The 20,863-nt window shown below is 36.6% G+C and overlaps 1 protein-coding gene across 1 annotated transcript; it reads right to left on the minus strand.

Annotated features, from left to right (window-relative positions):
- Positions 1 to 16,551: 16,551 nt before the first annotated feature.
- LOC112742927 (uncharacterized) lies at positions 16,552 to 19,671 on the minus strand. The gene is made up of 5 exons (XM_025792169.2): positions 19,597 to 19,671; positions 18,947 to 19,505; positions 18,778 to 18,845; positions 17,750 to 18,134; positions 16,552 to 16,747 (listed from the first exon to the last, which is right to left on the minus strand). The coding sequence occupies exons 1-4, from the start codon at positions 19,669 to 19,671 to the stop codon at positions 18,018 to 18,020; spliced, it is 819 nt and encodes a 272-aa protein (XP_025647954.1). The 3' UTR covers positions 16,552 to 16,747; positions 17,750 to 18,017.
- Between the last annotated feature and the right edge of the window lie 1,192 nt (positions 19,672 to 20,863).

The following is a 20,863-nucleotide window of genomic DNA, read 5'->3' on the forward strand; positions in this document are numbered from 1 at the left end:
TGGATTCTCCTACTCCTCCCGAGAAAAGGATAAAGAATCCAAGAAAAAAGAAGATCAGCACGGAGAAAAGATCAAGAAATACCACAATTACACCCCTCTTCGGGTATATCTTGTAGATGTCTACCGAGAAGTATGCCATATTGAAAAGATACCCCCAACTCAACCACTCAAAAAAAAGAAGGAGAAAATCGGGCTGAATATTGTGAATACCATCGAATCTATGAACATTCTACCAACGAATATTTCGACTTAAAAAATGTCATAGAAAAACTGGTAAGAGAGGGAAAATTAGATCGGTACTTAGCCAGCCAAGCAGATGAACCAAGAAAAAGAAGAAGGGACGAAGATGTCAGACAGACTGAACGACCACCTCGTACACCTGAGAGACATGTCCACATAATACACGGAGGATTTGCGGGAGGAGGGATCTCCAAATCATCTCGCAAAAGACATCTTAAAGATATATATCATATCGAGGGAGCTGAGGAAGCACCTGACATCCCCACAATCACTTTTACTAAAGAGGACGCATCCGGCATCATCTCGGGACATAACGATCCCATGGTCATCACTATCATATTGGCCAACATAAATCTCCACCGCACATTGATAGACCAAGGAAGCTCGGCCGACATCTTGTTCAAAACTGCCTTCGATAAACTTGGCCTGGAAGAAAAAGAACTCAGAGCGTACCCAAACAGCCTGTTTGGGCTGGGAGACACTCCAATCCAACCACTTGGATACATCTCACTACACACAACCTTTGGAAAAGGAAACCGGTCAGGGACACTCAATATAGACTACATCGTGGTCGACGTGAGTTTAGCCTACAATGCCCTAATAGGTCGGACAACGTTAAATCAGCTCGGTGCAGTAGTCTCGACCCCACACCTGTGCATGAAGTTCCCAACTACAGAAGGAATAGCTACGATAAAAGTAGATCAGAAGACGGCGCGCCGCTATTACAATGAAAGTCTAAACCTTAGAGGAAGAGGAGAGGAATTCCACACCATCGAACTCGGGGGAGTTCGAGGACGGGAAGAACTTCGTCCACAACCCGACGGCGAAATAGAAAAAGTCCAGATCGGAGATGTCCCAGACAAAACCACCAATATTGGTACAATCCTAAAAGGAGACATAAAAGAATCGCTCGTACAGTTCTTACGAGACAATGTCGACCTCTTTGCATGGAAGGCCGCAGACATGCCGGGCATAGAGCCTAAATTAATGTGCCACAAACTGGCAATTTACCCAGGATCTCGGCCAGTACAGCAAAGACGTAGAAAGCTCGGACCAGAATGATCCCAAGCTGTGGAAGAGCAGGTACAAGCTTTACTGGAGGCATGATTCATAAGAGAAGTTAAGTACCCACTATGGCTAGCTAACGTCGTCTTGGTGAAAAAATCAAATGGGAAGTGGCAGATGTGCACCGACTACACTGATCTCAACAAAGCATGCCCAAAGGATCCTTATCCACTCCCAAGTATCGACGCTCTGGTGGATGCCTCCTCCGGATACAAATACCTCTCGTTTATGGACACCTATTTGGGATACAACCAAATCCCGATGTACCCACCCGATCAAGAAAAAACTTCATTCTTAACCCCAAAAGCAAACTACTGCTACATCGTCATGCCTTTCGGACTCAAAAATGCAGGAGCCACTTATCAAAGATTAATGAATAAGGTCTTTGCAGACCACATCGGGAAAATCATGGAAGTCTACGTGGACGACATGTTAATAAAGACACAAAGTGAAGAGACGCTACTGTCCGACTTCACCCAGGTATTCAACACTATAAGAAGGCATGGCATGCGACTTAACCCTACAAAATGCACCTTCGCAGTAGAAGCTGGCAAATTCTTGGGTTTTATGCTCACGCAAAGAGGAATCGAGGCGAATCCAGATAAATGCCGGGCCATACTCAATATGAAAAACCCGACTTGCGTCAAAGAGGTACAACAACTCAATGGAAGATTGGCAGCCTTGTCCAGATTTCTAGCCAGATCGGCAATAAGATCTCTACCCTTCTACGCCACTCTAAGGAAGGGAAAGAGGTTCGAATGGACAACGGAGTGCGAGCAGGCCTTCTAAGATTTCAAAAGGTTCCTGGGACAACCACCTATCCTAACTCGGCCACGAGAAGGAGAACCACTTATATTGTACCTCGCAGTAGGAAGTTGGGCAGTAGCCTCAGCATTGGTCCGAGAAGACGACAGTGGGCAACAACCTATATACTTCATCAGCAAAGCACTGCAAGGATCCGAACTGAACTACCAAAAAATAGAAAAATTCGCCTATGCTCTCATATTAACATCTCGACAACTTCGTCCATATTTCCAAGCCCACGTTATCAGGGTTTGGACCAACCAGCCCATAAAAGGCATTCTATAAAAAACAGATTTAGCAGGAAGAATCTTACAATGGGCAGTCGAGTTGTCTGAATTCGACCTTCAATATGAAGCTCGGACAGCCATCAAATCGCAATATTTGGCCGACTTCATTGCAGAATTTACAGACACCCCAAAAATCCCTACAGAATGGAATCTCTATGTAGACGGTTCCTCAAACAAAATCGAAAGTTGCGCGGGTGTGATAATTGAAAGCGACCAGGGAACCCAGATCAAACTTTCCCTCAAATTCGGGTTTCCTGCCTCAAACAACCAAGCTGAGTATGAGGCACTACTAGCTGGTTTGAAGCTGGCTAAAGAGGTTGGAGCTCAAAAGCTTATCATCTTCAGCGACTCACAGGTAGTCACTTCATAAATAGCGGGGAATTATCAAGTCAAGGATCCCACCATGAAAAAGTACTTGGACAAGACCAAGGAACAGCTCAGACAACTCGGGGAATATGAGGTCCGCCACATACCCCGAGAATAGAATGCTCGAGCTGATGCACTCTCAAAATTAGCCAGCACCAAACCAGGGGGCAACAATAGAAGTCTCATCCAAGAAATGCTGCAGAACCCGTCAATCTCGAAAGAAGAAAAGGTCCTAGCCATAACAGGTCTGGATCAAGGATGGATGGCTCCCATAATTAATTACCTCAAAATAGAAACACTCCCTACAGATAAGAAGGAGGCAAAAAGGTTAAAACGGGAAGCACAATACTACACCATCATAAATAGTACTCTATAAAAGAGAGGGATTTCAACACTACTATTAAAATACGTGCCGACTTCTAACACAAAAGAAGTCTTAGAAGAAGTACACAGTGGTATTTGTGGCAACCATCTCAGAGCACAGACACTTACCAAAAAGTACTCCGAGCAGGATTCTATTGGCCGACTTTACAAAAAGAAGCAACAGAATTCGTGAAGACATGTCCACCATGTCAGAAACATACCAACTTTCACATCGCCCCGCCAGAGGAGCTCATCAGCATAACCTCACCCTGGCCATTCGCAAAATGGGAGCTCAATCTTCTCGGACCCTTCCCTCAAGGATTAGGACAAGTCAAATTCCTCATAGTAGGGGTAGACTATTTCACAAAATAGATCGAGGTAGAACCCCTAGGTAACGCCACTGCTCAAAGAAGTCAAAAATTCCTATATAGAAACATTGTCACAAGGTTTAGGATTCCATACTCTATAACCACAGACAATGGCACTCAATTTACAGACGCATGCTTTAAAAAGTTGGTAGCTGATCTAAATATAAAACACCAATTCACATCCGTAGAACACCCCCAGGCCAATGGACAAGCAGAGGCTGCCACAAAGTCATATTAGCCGGGCTAAAATGGAGATTACAGGTTGCAAAAGAAGCCTGGGCCGAAGAGCTCCCACAAGTCCTATGGATATATCGGACAACTCCACACTCCACCACAAAGGAATCACCCTTCCAGTTACCTTACGGAATGGAGGCAATGATTCCAGTGGAGGTCGAAGAAGGATCGCCCAGAGTGATCCACTACAATGAAGAGGCCAACTCCCAACTTCAAAGGGAAGAACTCGACCTACTTCCAGAAATCCAAGAAAAAGCTCGGATCAGGGAAGAGGCATTAAAACGACGAATGGCTTCAAGATACAATCAAAAGGTAGTGCCGCGAGGTTTTGCCGAGAATGACCTTATCCTAATCCGAAATGATATCGGAACAACTCGACCTGGAGAAGGAAAGCTGGCAGCAAACTGTAAAGGACCCTATCGAGTCATAGAAGTACTTGGAAAGGGCTACTACAGACTGTCCGAAATTGAAGGGCAAGAGCTTCCCAGGTCATGGCACGCTTGCAACCTACGAAGGTATTATAGTTAGAGGTAATAAGGATCTTAGGATAAGGTGCACTCTTTTTCCTGAAAAGATTTTTTAATGAGGCACCGAGCCAAGATTCGTAAAATACCTAACTTAGAGGAGTAAAACTCCCACATGTATATATTTGCATATTTCCTATTTTGAATAAAGTTTTTCAGATTTTCTACAAATCCCTTATCAAGACGCATTAAGCTGAAATGCAAAAAAATTCATCGCCCGATTATAAAGCTACAGATCGGTAGGAATTGAAAATCAAATTTACTGCACGATCACGGTAAAGGCCAACAAAGATGAAAATCAAATTCATCAAAAGGTCGACCAACGGGGATCAAACCCAATTTTTATGAAAACGGCAAAGATGAAAAGGCGACCAAAACAGAATAATGCAAGAAGTTATCGAAAGTGATCCATAGAAAGGACCTGACGAGGTCTTAATAAAAATAGGTCGCTAAAAATAACTTAAAGACCAGCCGACGTAGAAGAAGTCGGACCAGTCGACCACAAAAACCAAAAGTTATAAAAAGTAAATTCCTAAAAGAGACCTGACAAAGGTCCAAAAAGAGGATTACTAGAAATAACTTAGAAGGGACCGACGTGATGAAGTCGGCCCAAAAACGAAAAGTTATAAAAAGTAATCCCTAAAAGAGACCTGACAAAGGTCCAAAAAGAGGATTACTAGAAATAACTTAGAAGGGACCGACATGATGAAGCCGGCCCAAGCCAAGAAGTTATGAAAAAGTAATCCATAAAAGAGACCTGACCAATGTTCAAGAGAAATGGATTACTAGAAATAACTCAGAAAAGATCAAAGTCGACTCAGCAAAGCTACCAAAAGTTATAATCCAAGAAGTCGGACAATAGAAGGCAGGCGCTATAAGGGACCCAAGTCGGACCCAGAAAGCCATGACTTCACAAAAATCAAATTACCGACACCATATCAGAGAAGGCAAAGAAGACTAGTTGCACAAAGCTAGCTTCAACCCAAACAGAAAACAAAACACAAAAGGCAATCAAAAGAGATTGGACAACAAGGCTCCAACACTCTCAAGATTCCCTAAATTTTCAGAAAAATGTAGAAAAGCATATCTCAAAGAGAAATAAGGTTGCTATAAAAAGGCCACCTGAAGTCGACCCCAGAAGGCTTAAAAAACTACCTTTGTTTTTTCAAAATAAAAGTTGCTGAAAAAGCAACTAAAAGTATCCAGAAGATAAGAGCATCAACTACAAAATAAAAAGAGTTCAAAGCCCACAGGTCAGGCTATATACAAAACATCCAAAATAATCATAGAGGATCCAAAGAGTTCCCAGTTGCAGTATCACGACGTGAAGGAGGACGAGTCTGAAGAGGCACTGCATCTACCGTCCCATCATCCCGGTTCAGGACCTAACAATCAGGATCTGACTCGGGACGACCAACCTCAGCTGCAGGAGTTGAAGAAGTAGGTGCAACGGAGACTTTGGTGGCAGGCACAGGAGGAGGCTCGACATCATCTTCATCATCAGGGTCATCAGGGACAATTTTACCATCCTTCACAATGTTGTCCAAGCTGAACAGAGTAAGGTCGAGCTCGGGCGCAAGAACTCGAACCTGCTCCTTCAAATTCTCATAAGCAGCATTAACACTGGCTACAAGATGACCTTGGAGCTCGGCATAATCAGCTCGAACAGACTCCAAACTCTCCCTGAGATCCATCATCTCCCTATAAGTGGTGACATAGCTCTCCTTATGCTTCAACGCCGTATCCTCAGCCAACTTTGCAGAGGCCGCCAAAGCAATAGCTCTAGACTTTTCACCCTCCAACTCCTTCTCCAACCTGGTCACTTTCACCTCGAGCTCCTCTTTCAAACCCTTAATCCGGTCAAACTCTGATTTGGCCTCCTCCATAAAGGCTTTCGTCGCATGGATAGGAAGATCTTGGGCGGTTCGATACAGAGCTGCCCCCATATGTGCCATCTTGATGCTGCTCCGAGTTATAAAATCCAAATGACGAAGAAGAGAAACATCGTTAGTAGGAATGACACCATAGGGACCGATCTGCTGGTCGACAAACCCAACAGCGTCGAAATCAGGAGCATCTATATTGAAGGGCTCAACAGTTCGAGGTCTTTTGGAAGGAGGAATGGCCGTAAGAGAAGAAACAGCAGCAAAAGCTTGGGGAGGATCGAGCACATGGACCCGAGGGATAGGAATCATCCTCCTCGGTCCAGGAGAGCTTGGTACTGATGGCTTTGGTAGAACATGAGAAGATCCTCCCCAGCCACCTTGGCCGAGACGTTCTGGGCAGCTGTAGCCTTCCTCGCCTTTTTAAAGGCCCTCATGGAGTCATTATTTTTAACCATTTCTGAAAAATACAAACAAAACAAAGTTACAATGCTGGAAGAAATAGAAAACAAGCAACAAGTAAGTCAAAAGAAGTCGACCACTACCCAGCTCGGCTCGGACAAGAGAAGGGTCTCCTAAAAATCTCTTTGTATCGAGATAAGGAGGTTGTCCCCAAATCCCCTCCAACAAAGTCACAAAATCTTGCTCAACCTCATCAAGCATCTCCCACGTATATCTAGATACTACAACATTCTTTTGCCAACATAAAGGGAAGGCAGGTTCACTATTTGATTCCAAGAAAAAAGGCCGAGCTCCCTCGATAGCTCGGACCTTGAAGAAGTAATTCTTAAAATCCCTAAAAGACTCATCATACATAGAAAACACTTTGTGCCCTTGGGCAGACCTGAAAGAAACCCAAGAAGCTTTCTTTTTGGTAGTCCCGAGCTTAGTCAAGACAAAAAGATACAGAAAGAGAGTTTGAGAAGGTGTGACATCCAACTCTTGGCAAAGCAACTGAAAGATCTTGATGAAGCCCCAGGAATTCGGATGGAGCTGAGACGAGGCCACATTACACGATCATAACAAGTCAGTCTCAAAGAAAGTAAAGGGAAAGGTAATGTTCAGCTGGCTGAAAAAATAGTCATAGGCATAAAAGAAGGGACGCTCCCCTTGGGTCAGAGAAGGAAAGCAAACCCTCTCCTCGGAGTCCGGCGCTACCAACTCATAATCTTTCTCCTGGTCTCTATGGTTACAGATACGGTGACGTTTTCTAAGTTCCACAAGATACTCAGGATCAACAATTGAAACACACATCAGAACAAGGGAGTCCATCCAATCGGACATGCCCTCGGGGACTTTGGAGGAGGTCTCAACAATATTTTACGAGAGGAAGACATGGTCAACTAATCCTACAGCAAAGTAAAAAGAGAGGAATTACTAAATAAACAGCTCGACCATAACAAAGAAATTAGCTCGAACAATATGGCTAAGAACAACACAAACAGCAAAAAGGACATCCCAAGACCCACACCAAAGATCCAAGGGCATCCTTTGGAGGCAATTATGGAACAAGGACTTAGGAAAATCTACAAGCCTACATCTCTACACCTCTTAACAAGAAAATAACCCCTTTTTAACAAAAGCGACACTCCGAGAAGAAAGCCACAAAATTCAAAAAGCCATCAAAAGAAGCCATCTTTCAACAAAACTACTAAGGAAGCTATCAACATCAAACAGATCAAAATCACCTAAAGGTGCAATCCTTTCCCAAAGAATCAAACAGTTTCATTATCCCAAAACTCCAAAAATGGTGACGCAAACTGAGGCAAATACAACTTTCAAAACCCTAAAAAGCATCAACTATCAGGGAAAACACCAAGAGGCGTACATAAGTCGAAAGGAACTCCAAAAAACATGCATCACAGCAACAATCAAGCAAGACGACGCAAAAAGGTTCAAGCTTTCCAACATACAAGCAAAATCAAAACTTTACCAGGAAATAAATGCAAAGGAAGAACGACGAAGGAAGTAAAGAAGCGGAAAGAAGAACCAACCTGAAAAAGGGAGAAAGCTTTGAAGAAATTGAAGATGGAAAAGACAGAATCCGGAATCACCTTTCAAAGCAAAGAAAGCACCAACAATCACCAAACGGCGTCGCAGAGAGAAACGCGAAAATGCAAGTCTCAGGCAAAACAGAAAGGTAGAAAGAAAAAGGGGAAGTTACAGCAAAAGAGAAGAGGAAACCGTTTTTGTGAAAAGTTCAAAATGAACGTGGGAGGCAAAAGAAATGGAGCATTAAAAGAATTAATGAGGTTATTAAACCCTCGCGCATTCCCAAAGCAAGGAGATGCGCGTTTTCAAAAGAATGAAAATTTAAAGAAAAACGTTCCGCATTCAAAGGGAAACTCTACAAAGAAGAAATCGACAAAATGCTTGAGTTCGGCTTCACCAGAGAAAGGATCGAAGTCCTAAAACTAAGGACTCGACCTCAAAAGGAAGACCACACTCGAGCAGGGGCACTGTTCATACCCTGGGTCGAACTGTCCGACCCGGGATGATCAGACGACAAGTCAACCGACCTCTTCAGGTCAGGATTATCCGACCTCACTCAAAGAGCTTGGCCAAATCGCCAGGAAAAGCCCAAGTAGGGCCCAAACAGAGGAGCACGACCCAAATCCAAAGGCAGTCCAAGCCTACAGAGATAAGGGCAGTTCCCTTGAAAATAAGATGACCTCACTCAAGGATAAGATAGGATAAGATAAGATAACTATCTTATTTCCAAGAAGGTCACTCCTCACCATTATAAATACACTGGAGCACCCAGGTATAACTCATACTCTGATTCTACTAAAAACCTGCTTGATACCCTTGCTAACTTAAGCATCGGAGTCCCTTGCAGGTACCACCACCCTCCGGTGACAAAGGATCAGAAGCATAACCAGTACAACAAGTCGGACACGACTACTCCGACCGCCATTCACCAGTCGGACACGTCATCTTCGACCAGCAAAGAAGATCTCGTCTGAGATCGACCCAAAGTTTTAGGTAACCCTCGGAACAGAAACCATTGGCCTTTTAGTATTATCTGATTGGTAAAACCAATCGTCCAATAGTAGATTCTCTAAGAAAGAAATCTGAAAATCAAAGAAATGAATTTGACATGGAATTGGTTTCACAATCAAAACAGTGATATGTTTTTGAAGGTTAAAAGTCCATTGAACACACCACATCATATATTGCCTTCATCCTCTCGTGCCTTTGTTTTAAGCACTTTAGAGAGTCTAGATATGTAATCAACCCTCTACTTTTTTCCACAACTACTAGGAACCAATGATCTTTAACATTAATAGGTACGTATATCTCTCTTATTAGGTTAAATCATTTATTAGTTACAAGGATAAAAAGAGTTAATTATTTTTTTACCACAGTTGAAATAACTCATCAAGATAGTCTATTACCTTAGAGAGGTCTTCAACCTTGCCCATAAAGTTTGTTTTGATGTATTCCATTGTCCCAACAGAAATATGTTGTTGTTGGAGTGCTATTTGCTACAAGATATTAACCATAACAAGAGTAATATGAAATCAAAGTTTAACCTAAACTATTTTGGGATAATAAATAAATAATGACCATAATCAAAAGCAAAATGATTTATGCCATTAGAAACTTATAGCAAAAGTGGTTGGGAGGAACCATTTATTGCCTTCCACTGTAACTGCTGCATGTTTCATAAGCATTGATGCCACCATATTCAAAACCTACATTTGACGAGCCAGAAATTGTCAGTCATCAATCAAATTCAACAAAGTAAAAAAGGTATATCACATGAATTACTTCATGACTTATGTTATCTCCAACCCGATTTTTCAGACAAAGGGTCATCAATGCTTCCCGGCTTCCTCAACAATGTTCGTTAGGCACAAGAATCTCTCTATTAATAACAAAATCGCAAGTTATATCTCATGAAATAAGTGTTTGATTCCAAATCTCCAAAATTAGTAGAAGTGACCTACTTGGGGTCATAATCATTTCCAAAGATATAGGCAAAAATAGCCAACTCAATACCCATGAAAACCATTTCCGATGTTGGCCTAAATGACACCTCCAAGCACTATCAATTTGGATAGAAACATGTATAAGTATTTAAAACAGAGACATAGAGTACTTAACAGGATATGCGGGAAAGAGGGGACTATTACCGTATACATCTCATCACCATACATGTTCACCAAATCATGGGATTCATATAGCCATGGACGTCCTCGCTGTAGTTTAAAGTCTCCACATGTGGGGATTTTCTTCTACAAGATGCAACTTCTACGTCAGAGAGGATTTTTAAGATAAAATAAAATTGAAAAAAATTAACGAATAATCTCTTTCACCTATTTAAATATTGTTTATTCTTTTAAGAGTAAATCACATGAGTGTAGCGCCTTTGATTAAGTGCTTGTATTTGCTTAATTTAGTTTTTTTTTTTTCATTTTGTCCTAAAATCTTGAAATCTGGCTTTCATTCATTTTTTTCACATCAAATCATCTGCAATAATTTAAATAAAATAGAAAGTGAGATGTTGTTATCTACATACCAAAGGGGTTGATTGGTTTCTATTTTTATTTTTAGGATTTTGTGAATCAGAAAAGGAAAGTAAAACCCTTTTTTCCCCACTGTTTTCAGTTTATTTAGGGAAAAAACCCATGTCAGAAGATGAACATCCAAATCAAGCCAATTAATTGAGTTTCTAACCTTAATCGATGATGTTGCTTTTTGACCTCTGCATTTAGTGGTACTCTTACGCCGTTTCAAGCCAGCGTTTTCGCTGATTTCATGATCACTCAACGGACCAGATGGTTTGCAATCTGGTTCGAGCTTTTGAGCCAAAGGACACCTTGATGATTTTCGACGCAATGGAGCCTTTTTTGCGATTGTATGAGCTATCACTAATGGAGGTGGCCCACTCACGGTAATATTCTCATCAGCACTAGCATCATCAACATGATGAGCAACAGATCTGAGTCCAGATGAAACAATAGACAAGATTGCATCAATCTTTTTTCTCTGGTCGCTTATTGTGGAGGATAAAGAACGTATCTCTTCAGCAACAATGGTTCGAACGAACCTCGTAAGGGAATCACTAAAAGAAGTCGTTTCCTTCAAACACAAATGAGAGCATCAGGAGATACACCAAATAGAAAATATAGAAATAGAAATATATTTCATAACAACATCTAATGAGACAATAGAAAACTCACCTCTCCAAATGGCAACATTAATTGTTGGAGTGCAACGATTTTATCCCCCGTCTTTTCTTTTGTCACCTAAGGGGCAAAAAATTAAAGGAAGTACACGAAAATAAAAATGAAATGAGATGTTGGTGTTTGAAGCATACCTCAATATTTTAGCTTCACAGCAATCTTAGCCCTGCTTCAACACCGTCTATCAACATTCAACTATTTCAAATACCAAAAGAATCATGTAAATGATCCAGGGAGCAACTTTACTTTTGTTCTTCAAGTAATTCAAGAAGAAAACTATTAAAACCTAAACCAATAAAACCATTATACATAAGAATAACAGAAAGCCGGTAGAAAATAGACAATGCACAATGAAAAGCGAAAAACATAATAACAGAGACCACCTACCTGAACTGACTCGCAATGTTCTCCGGCAACCATGAGAGTTAACGAACAAGCACGGGAGCACCCAGGGGGACAAGGCTTCAGACTTCAGAGGCAGAGAGACTAAGCATGTGAGTAGAAGACTCCGACTAGAGAAGAATGCGAGCACAGCTCCCACGAGCAGAGATGAGTACTAACGCAGAAGAAGGAACAAGGCAAGCAGAGAGGAATGTAGGTCCACGCCGTCAATGTCACTAGTAGCCACCCCATCAACTACATAGATTTAGGAATTTGGAAAGGGGGTTAGGGTTAGGGTTGGAGTTGGGCTTAGGGCTAGGATTAGTCATTCTGATGCAAAATTGTTAGGACTTGAAATTGGAGTTTTCCCAAAGATTAAGAAAAACTGTTTTAGTATTTACCATAGTTTGAAAGAAGTAGATAATAAAAATATTTTAAAAAATTTTTTGTTATTTTTTTTTTTGTAATTTGTGTCTTAATGAAAGAATAAAAAGGAATGTCGAGTGATATTTTGTTGATTGCAAATTATTTTTGTATCCACAAATCAAATATTAATACAAATTCAAAAGTTCATCTATGAATTTTTATAATGTTAAATAACCTAAACCATAATTACTAATTGATAAATATATCTAATTTTGACAACATATTAATTTCTGATTTTTCTTTAAAAAATAAATAACTTAATACAATCAAAATTTATTTGGGTAAATATTTTAAAGATTTTCGTAAGTGATTTTTTAAAAGATCTTTAATAAAAAACTTTTATCAATTCATGTTTTATATTTAATCCCATAAAAAAACAAATTGATGCTAATTTTTAGATGTAAGAGTAAATTTGCTATGAAATAATATTATAAATTTGATATCAACACTTAATCAGAGAAATAATAGTAAAATTCACATCAAATAATATTCTAAATACTATCTCAAATTAACTTTTAGTTTTAGGTTTACAAATAATCATACATTTAATTCGAATTATTAATTTATAAATGTTTGAGAGTATATTTCATATCAAAATAACTTTTTAAAATTTTATCTAAATAATTAATTTACATATAATAGAACTCTAAATTTATTCTAAATCACTAATTCACATTTAATTAGAGATTCAACGGTGAACTTGACATTGAATTATGTTCTATATTGAATCTCAACTTCTAATTAATATTAATTTTTAGTGTATAAGAGTAAATTTCATATATAATAATGCTTTAACCTTGATTGAAATCACTAATTTACACTTAATTAAAAGTGCAAAACAGAAATTCATATGACTACATCAAATCATACTCTAAATCTGATATTAAGAACTAATTAACAATTTTTTTTGTTATTATGATTATGAACTTCAAATTAAATTATGTTCAATTTTTTATATAATCAGATCACTAATTATCATTTATTTATATGTACAAATAAAATTTTTATGACAAATCATACTCTAAATTTAAGTGAGTTTTTTAAGATTTTTAATTTACAAATTCTTATGAATTCACATTCTAAATTTAATCTCATAAAAAATAAATTAATATTATTTTTTGAATGCCAGAGTAAACTTGCTATGAAATAATATTCTAAACTTAATATCACACTTAATTAGAGAAATAATAGCAAAATTCACATCAAATAATGTTCTGATTGTTATCTCCATAACAAATTAACTTTTAATTTATGTTCATAATAATCACACTTAGTTATATATGAAGTGATATTCTATATTTAATTCAAATTACTAATTGATACTTAATTACATGTGTAAGAGCATATGTCACATCAAAATTAAAGTGATGCTCTAAATTTAATCTAAATCACTAACTCACACTTAATTTAATGCTTAAGGCAGTTGCTAAGAAGCTAATTTCTCTACAGAAAAAAATTTTATGGAGTAGGGAGGATGGGAGGCAGGGAATGGCGTTGGTGAAATGGGAGTTGGTACAGACCCCGAAGAAATATGGTGGGCTGGGAGTAGGGGATGCTATGATTCGGAACTCATCACTATTGTTTAAGTGGTGGTGGCATTTTGCTAAGGAAGAGTGCCCATTGTGGAAGAAGGTGATCTGCTCCTGTAATAACTTGAGGCCGAATGAGTTATTGTCTTCTCAAGCGCTGCCTACTAGAGGAGGCCCATGGAGGGATATATGCCATATAGAATTTCAGGAGCAACATCTGCGTGATAAGATGATCACAGGTCTGGCAATGGAGATTGGGGATGGCCGAAAGACCCGGTTTTGGGAGGATGTTTGGTTGCAGTGTGGTTCCTTGAAAGATCGATTTCCTAGGCTCTTCTCTATTTCAAACCAATGTGGGGCGGTAATTGGGGAGTGTGGGTTTTGGGATGGGTTAGAGTGGGTTTGGAATCTCCAATGGAGGAGGGAGCTCTTTCAATGGGAGTTAGACCTTCTGAGTCAGTTAAATGAGGCTTTGAGACCCGTGAGGCTAGCGAGTAACAGGGAGGATAGAGTTGTGTGGAAATATGATAAACTTGGTATCTTTTCGACTAATTCTTTTGTGCAGGTGCTACAAGAAGGAATGTTATCAGAGGAGGCAACCAGTTACAGCTTCACAAAGACCATCTGGAAAGGTTTGGTTCCACCAAGGGTTGAGCTATTTGCTTGGTTCGTCCTGGTCGGCAGGGTGAACACAAAAGAACGGCTAAGTCGGATCGGGATTATTAGCCAATATGATAAGAGCTGTGTTTTATGTAATAAGGATGTTGAGCAGGTCCATCACTTGTTTCTTGGCTGTGATTTTGCTTGGCAGGTGTGGAGTGCATGGTTATCTATGGCTGGCCGGCTATGGGCTGTCCCGGGGTTAATGAAGGACCATTTCCTGAGTTGGACAGATGAGCCACGAAGGAAAGAGGATCGAAAGCAGCGATTAAGGTGTTTCTGTGCGATCATTTGGCATATTTGGATGGAGTGAAATAGAAGGATATTTCAGAATCAAAAGAAAGGCGTAGAAGATATCATTACATTGTCTATCCTTAGCTGCGATGAGTGGGGAGGTATGCATCCCTAGGGTTGTTGATGGCTATGCCAGAGATGACGTGGGGATGTTGTTCCTCTGTTCAAGGAGTTTGTGGGAGTTGCCTGTATTTTTGTTTGTTTGATACTATTTGCTCCACTTTAATGTGTTGAGCTCTTTTACTTAAAAAAAAAAAAGGAGAACTTTACATCAAATTGTGGTTTATATTCGATCTCAACAACAAAATAACACTTAGATTTGAGTGCTAGATTGAACTTTACATGTAATAATACTTTAAGTTCGATCAAAATTTCAAAATTACTAATTGATACTTAATTAAAAGTGTAAAATACAACTTTAGATGATCACATCAAATTATATCTAAGTTTGATATTAAGAACTAATTAACATTTTTTCTTGTTGTTATTATTATGAACTTAATTAAATGATATTCAATTTTTTATTCGATCAGATAACTAATTATCATTTATTTATATGTACAAACAAAAATTTTAGATTAAATCATATTCTAAATTCACCTTAAAGATACAATATCATTTTGATGGAGAACTAATAAAATTTTGTCATTCAAATAATTATGTTGATAAAATAATTAAAAAAATATAAAATTCTAAGTGATCTAAGATTGAGTAATGGAGGAACAAATTTTCACTTTGAATTTCAAATCACTATTTATAATATATGATCCTACAAATATTTTTATAGAATCCAAAATGAAATTGAAACTAGAACTAACATTGGAGATACTCTAATGTATAATCAATTATAATTACAATAGTGAATTTTAAATAAAATAATACTTTATTTTAAATAAAAATTATACTAAACAATTAATTACAATTGAAACACCATTCTTAACATTAACTAATAAAATTATAATTGTTAACACTTAGTAAAAAATTATTTAATTATAAATATAACTAATTATCTAATTTTTTAGTTTAAATTAACTGTTTAATTAATTAATATTTTTAATATAATTTATTTTATTATAATTTATTTATATTTAGATATACAAATTATAACTTACTTTGTAGTTATTTTATTTTTATTATTGAAGGACAAAAACATTAAGCAAATTTACTAGTAAAAATATTACTCTAAAAATATATTGGTATTTTTAAATTTGAACCATATAATTTGAACCTATAATTTGGTTCAATAAGATTCAATAAAATAGTTTGGTTCAATACGGTTCAATAAAACCAAACCAAGTTAATAAGAAAATCATGATGAAACACTTGTTCAAATCAGAATGGCGACTTTAGCGGAAATCATTTTTCACGACTTCATTTAAGTGGCCGCCTTAACGTTTATGGTGTAAGCGGTAATATTTAAAAGAGTTTAGGTATTTGGAAAAATAAAAATATTACTTGTATATTATAATTAGTCATTATGTATTTATGTATAAATATATGTATTATTTTATTTATTTTAATATATATATTATATTTTAATTTATATGTTATACTAATAATTAATTTTAGTGTATACTTAGTATTACTTTTGAAAAAAATTAGATATTATCACTACAAGAAAAAGGCGTATTTGTAACAAAAAAGGAGCCGTTGCAGTAAGTCCCGTTACAAAAAGTTTTTGTAACGAAAAATGGAACTGTTACAATTTAATATGATGTTTTGTAACAATTTTTTCTGATACAAAAAATCAGAAGCCGTTACAAAAGTAGTAACAAATTTTGATCTTCAAAGTATTTTTCGTGACAATCTATTTTTTCCTATTAAAAAATTTTGTTACAAAATGTAACTTGATTTTGTAACATTTTTTTTAATTAACTAATATATTAACTATTTTATTAAGCAAGTCTACATTTATATAATATGTAAAAACATACATAATTCAAACATGCCTCATTTAGCTAAAATTGTTTTAAAACAAAATAACATTAGTGAGTACATTGATTAGTTCTACAAGTTATATGTCTTGCACAAGTTCAACCAAAAGTTAAAAGTTCTAACATAGATTAGTGTCTCTATGAATCAAAATATTTTTGAGCCCTCAAAGTAGCATGTGGTCACCATTTCAGCACTCCTATAAATAAGAAAATCCGAAACAAAAAGTTAGGTGCATAGTCAAAAGAAATATCTTAAGGCAATCAGAAATCATGTAGCAAACAAGGGTCTATTTTGACACAGAAATTCGTCAAATAGAACTTGTTTGCTCAAACAACACAATGCAGTTTAATTGAGCAACCAAATAGTGAATAACAAAACCCAAGCTTCCAGCTTCCAACAACCAAAACAGTGAAGCACTTAACCGGATAATCAATCAATTGATCTTAGCAACAGTTGAAAACCAAAAGCAATTAAATACCAACTCAATCAATTAATTGAATCAAAGATGAATATTGAAAACAGCTTAAGATAAATTCCGGCAGCATTTCAGCAGTAAATTTGCCTATTTCACAATTTTAATCAATCAATTCAAATTCCATATGAATTCTTTGACAGTTAAAAACACAAAAAATCATAATGAATTCATAGGAAAGAAGTAAATAAGCCAATTCCAGCAAGAAAACATGAGGAAACAATTAAAACCAATCCAACCAGCAAGAAACAGAGCAGCACTCAGCAGAACAGCAATCAATGGCCCATCATACAGCACCCAAAACAGTAAAATGAACAAAGGTAATGGATTCAGGCAGCATTCTATTCATTGAAGTCAATAACCATTACACTTGCAAGCAGCAGGGGCACAACAGTTTATCCATTAATTCAACAGAAAATCAATCAAGCCAAACTAAACGATTTCAGCAACAGATTTATCAATAAAACTAATCTCAGTTCAGCAACCATCATCTATTCCAACACAAACAACAATAACTCAGCAGCATTTCCTTTCTCATTGAATTTAACAATCATTCAACAAGCAAGCAATGAGGGGGAAAAATCAGCAGCAAGCAACAGCAAGTATAGAGCAGCAATAACAACTTAATGTGAGAAATTATTCAACAACAAATGCACACACAAATACAAGGATTACTTAAATGACTCATCATGCTTATCCACATAAGTCTGCAGTGAAACCACTTACCGTTTCACTTAAGAGGCTTGTAACAACAGCTTTTTTATCAACTTCTTTCTCATTTTCCCTTTCAGGCTCACTGTCAGGCTCACTGGTTTATTTTCTGTAGAGAGATAAGGACCTCCTGAATTCGGCATCATGACAGAGTTTGCACTGGGAGTAAGAAGGCCAAAATCTAATAACTGTATTAGAGAAGAAAATCTGGTGTCACACTATTTTAACATTGAAGTGCTTTATTTACTTCTGGCATGTCTATCAAATATAGAAGATGCTAGTTCTAGTGAGAAAAGAAATGTTTCCTTATTTTAGCTGCAAAGTTCTCATCTAACATAATATTGCTTGAGCTGATGGAGACATGATATGCTGGTGGATCATTAAAAAGAAACAAGTATTCCTGCAGCCACAATCAACACAACAAAAGTCCAAAATCAGAATCATGTTTCACAACTTTTGTGAAACGTTAAATAATTTGTCACAGATATAAGTGACAAAACAGCCTCATATATTCATGTTTCTACAATCATATCAATCAAAAGAAAGAACTCAGAAATAGGCTAAGTCATATAGAACTATCTTGTAGATACACATTTAAGCTTTTGTTTTTCATTGGCAAACTGAATGAAACATACAACTGTTGGAAACTCTGTAAAAATTTTAATCTTCCTATATACTAACATGTTTTAAGGTAGGAAAATTGAATATATATATATATATATATATATATATATATATATATATATATATATATATATATATATATATTCAGAAACTAATTTACACTCGCTTCCATGAAACCAAGTACGATAGTTTCCAATATTTATTTTATCATAAATGCCAAGAATGAGAAATGCTAAACAGTTACAGCTTAGCAGGGATGTCACGCATCCAATAGCAATTCATGAACTCAATGAGACATTAACTTTTCATAGTCCTCAAATTACTTGCATTAGAAAAATATGATAAGAAGAGTGCAGTTTCAAGTCAAAACACATTAGGAAAATTTGGTTCTTTGATAAGCTTTTGTTTAAAGAGCTTACCAGTGCTGCTACAACTTCATTAGCAATCTGCAACCTCATCCTCCAATTTAAGGGAGTCTTCAAGGGATCTACCAGCATTCAAACATTGAAATAAATAAAGAAATAAAAATAGTTCCAATTATTATTGAGAGGCTCCTCTAAAATCCTTCTAATTTCTTTCAAAATTTACCATTGAGATGCTCCTTTAAGCTTCCATTCTCTATGTTATCAAATATGAGCAGTCTGCAGAAATAACCCAAAGGCAACAAAAAACCAGTTAAAAAATTTGCTTTACCTATCAAAGCTGAGGACTCTGGCAACTTACGGAACCTAGAGGCAGAGGCAAAACAAAGCCATTTTCCCAAATCCCCATTAGCAGCTTCCTTGTTTTCTTTTCCATTCGCGTTACTCTTCACGGAGGACCTTGGCGACGGCGGACCTTGGCGACGGCGACGAACTCCGGAGGCGGCGGCGCAACAGCAACGGTGGGATTGGAAGCACCAGTGATAATTGGGCGTATAACAACGATGAGAACTCCTCCTCTCCCTCACGTTCTGTTCGTTTTCCCCCTTTCCTGCCTGTGATGGTGATGGCGACGGGACCTGGCAGCAGCGGCGGTGGATTAGCAGTGACAGAGGCAAGGCACGACGGCGACGAAACCCTTGGCGGCAAGACGCGACGGCTTCGTGGCAGTAGAGCGCGGCGATGAGATCCCCTTCCAGGGGTGGATAATGGCAACGTTGAAGGCTCTACGACGGGAGTAACCCGTCGGCAACAGTGGAAGCTTTAGTTGCAGCAAGAACGGTCTCCAAGGGCGACGGTAGGGACGGTAGAAACGACCCACGACGACAGCAGCGGCGTCCTCTTGCTCGATCTCTCCTCCTCTGCATCACTCTCATTTCTCTGATTTTTCATTTCTGAAATTTGTTACGTTGAAGGGGATGAAATGTGATAGGGTGCGGCTGAGTGATGGTATCTTGGTAAGGAAGGATAAAATTAGGGTTAGGTTCTTCATTTTGGGAATAAGGTTTCTGATTTTTTTAATAAAATAAACATATTTTGAGATAAATTATTTTTAATTTAAATTATAAAATAAACATATTCATCAAATTTTATATATTATATTTAAATCTAAAATATCAATTATCTAATTAAATTATATACCTTTTTATTATTTTTCTATCAGCAGAATTTTAATTTCAATTTATATGAAATAACTAATTATAATAAAAATTGTACATAAATATTAAGTAACTTAAATTTAAAGTATTTATAAAAATGAATCTAATCATTTCTAATAAATTAATCTCTAAAAGTAAAAGTTAATAAAACAACTAATTATGATAAAATTAACTTAAATTTAAAGTATTTATAAAAAATAATTTAATCATTCATAATAAATTAATCTCTTAGAGCTCAATTTAATAAAATAAATCATAATTTATTCATAATAAAAATTACTTAAAATATGTAAAATATTTTAACTTTTCAAACAAAATAAATTATTCTAAAAATAATTATATAAATAATTTTTTTATTCTCAAAGTGTTTAACATTTTGAAATAATTTTTTTGTTATAAAATATACTTACATTTTGTGACAAACAAATAACTTGTTATAAATAATGTTAAATTTTGTGATAAATTAATTTTTTATTACAAAACAATTGAAGTTTTTGAAACAAAAAGATATTTTGTTACAAAATATTTCAAATTTTTACAACTACTTTATCTTTTTGTTACAAAATATTTCAAATTTTTGTAACAAACAACAGTTTGTTACAAAAACTAATATAATTTGTAACAAAAAAAATCAAGTTGTTACAAAATATTAGCATGTTTTGTAACAACTTCATTATTCTTTTGTAACAATCACTAATTATTATTACAAAAAATCATTTTTTCGTAATAATTTTAAATTTGATACAAAATTTTTGTTACAAATGTTCCATTTTCTTGTAATGTATAATAAGCTAAATTCAAGAGTTATTAAATTGATAATTTAACAATAGAATTGTGTAATAATAGACGGATTCGTTTTTTCTAAAATTCTAAACATTCTATACTAATTTATTTTTTTGTATTAGAATTTGATGATTTAAAGATAG

This window comes from Arachis hypogaea, chromosome 14, assembly GCF_003086295.3.
Source record: "Arachis hypogaea cultivar Tifrunner chromosome 14, arahy.Tifrunner.gnm2.J5K5, whole genome shotgun sequence".
Lineage (NCBI taxonomy): Eukaryota > Viridiplantae > Streptophyta > Magnoliopsida > Fabales > Fabaceae > Arachis > Arachis hypogaea.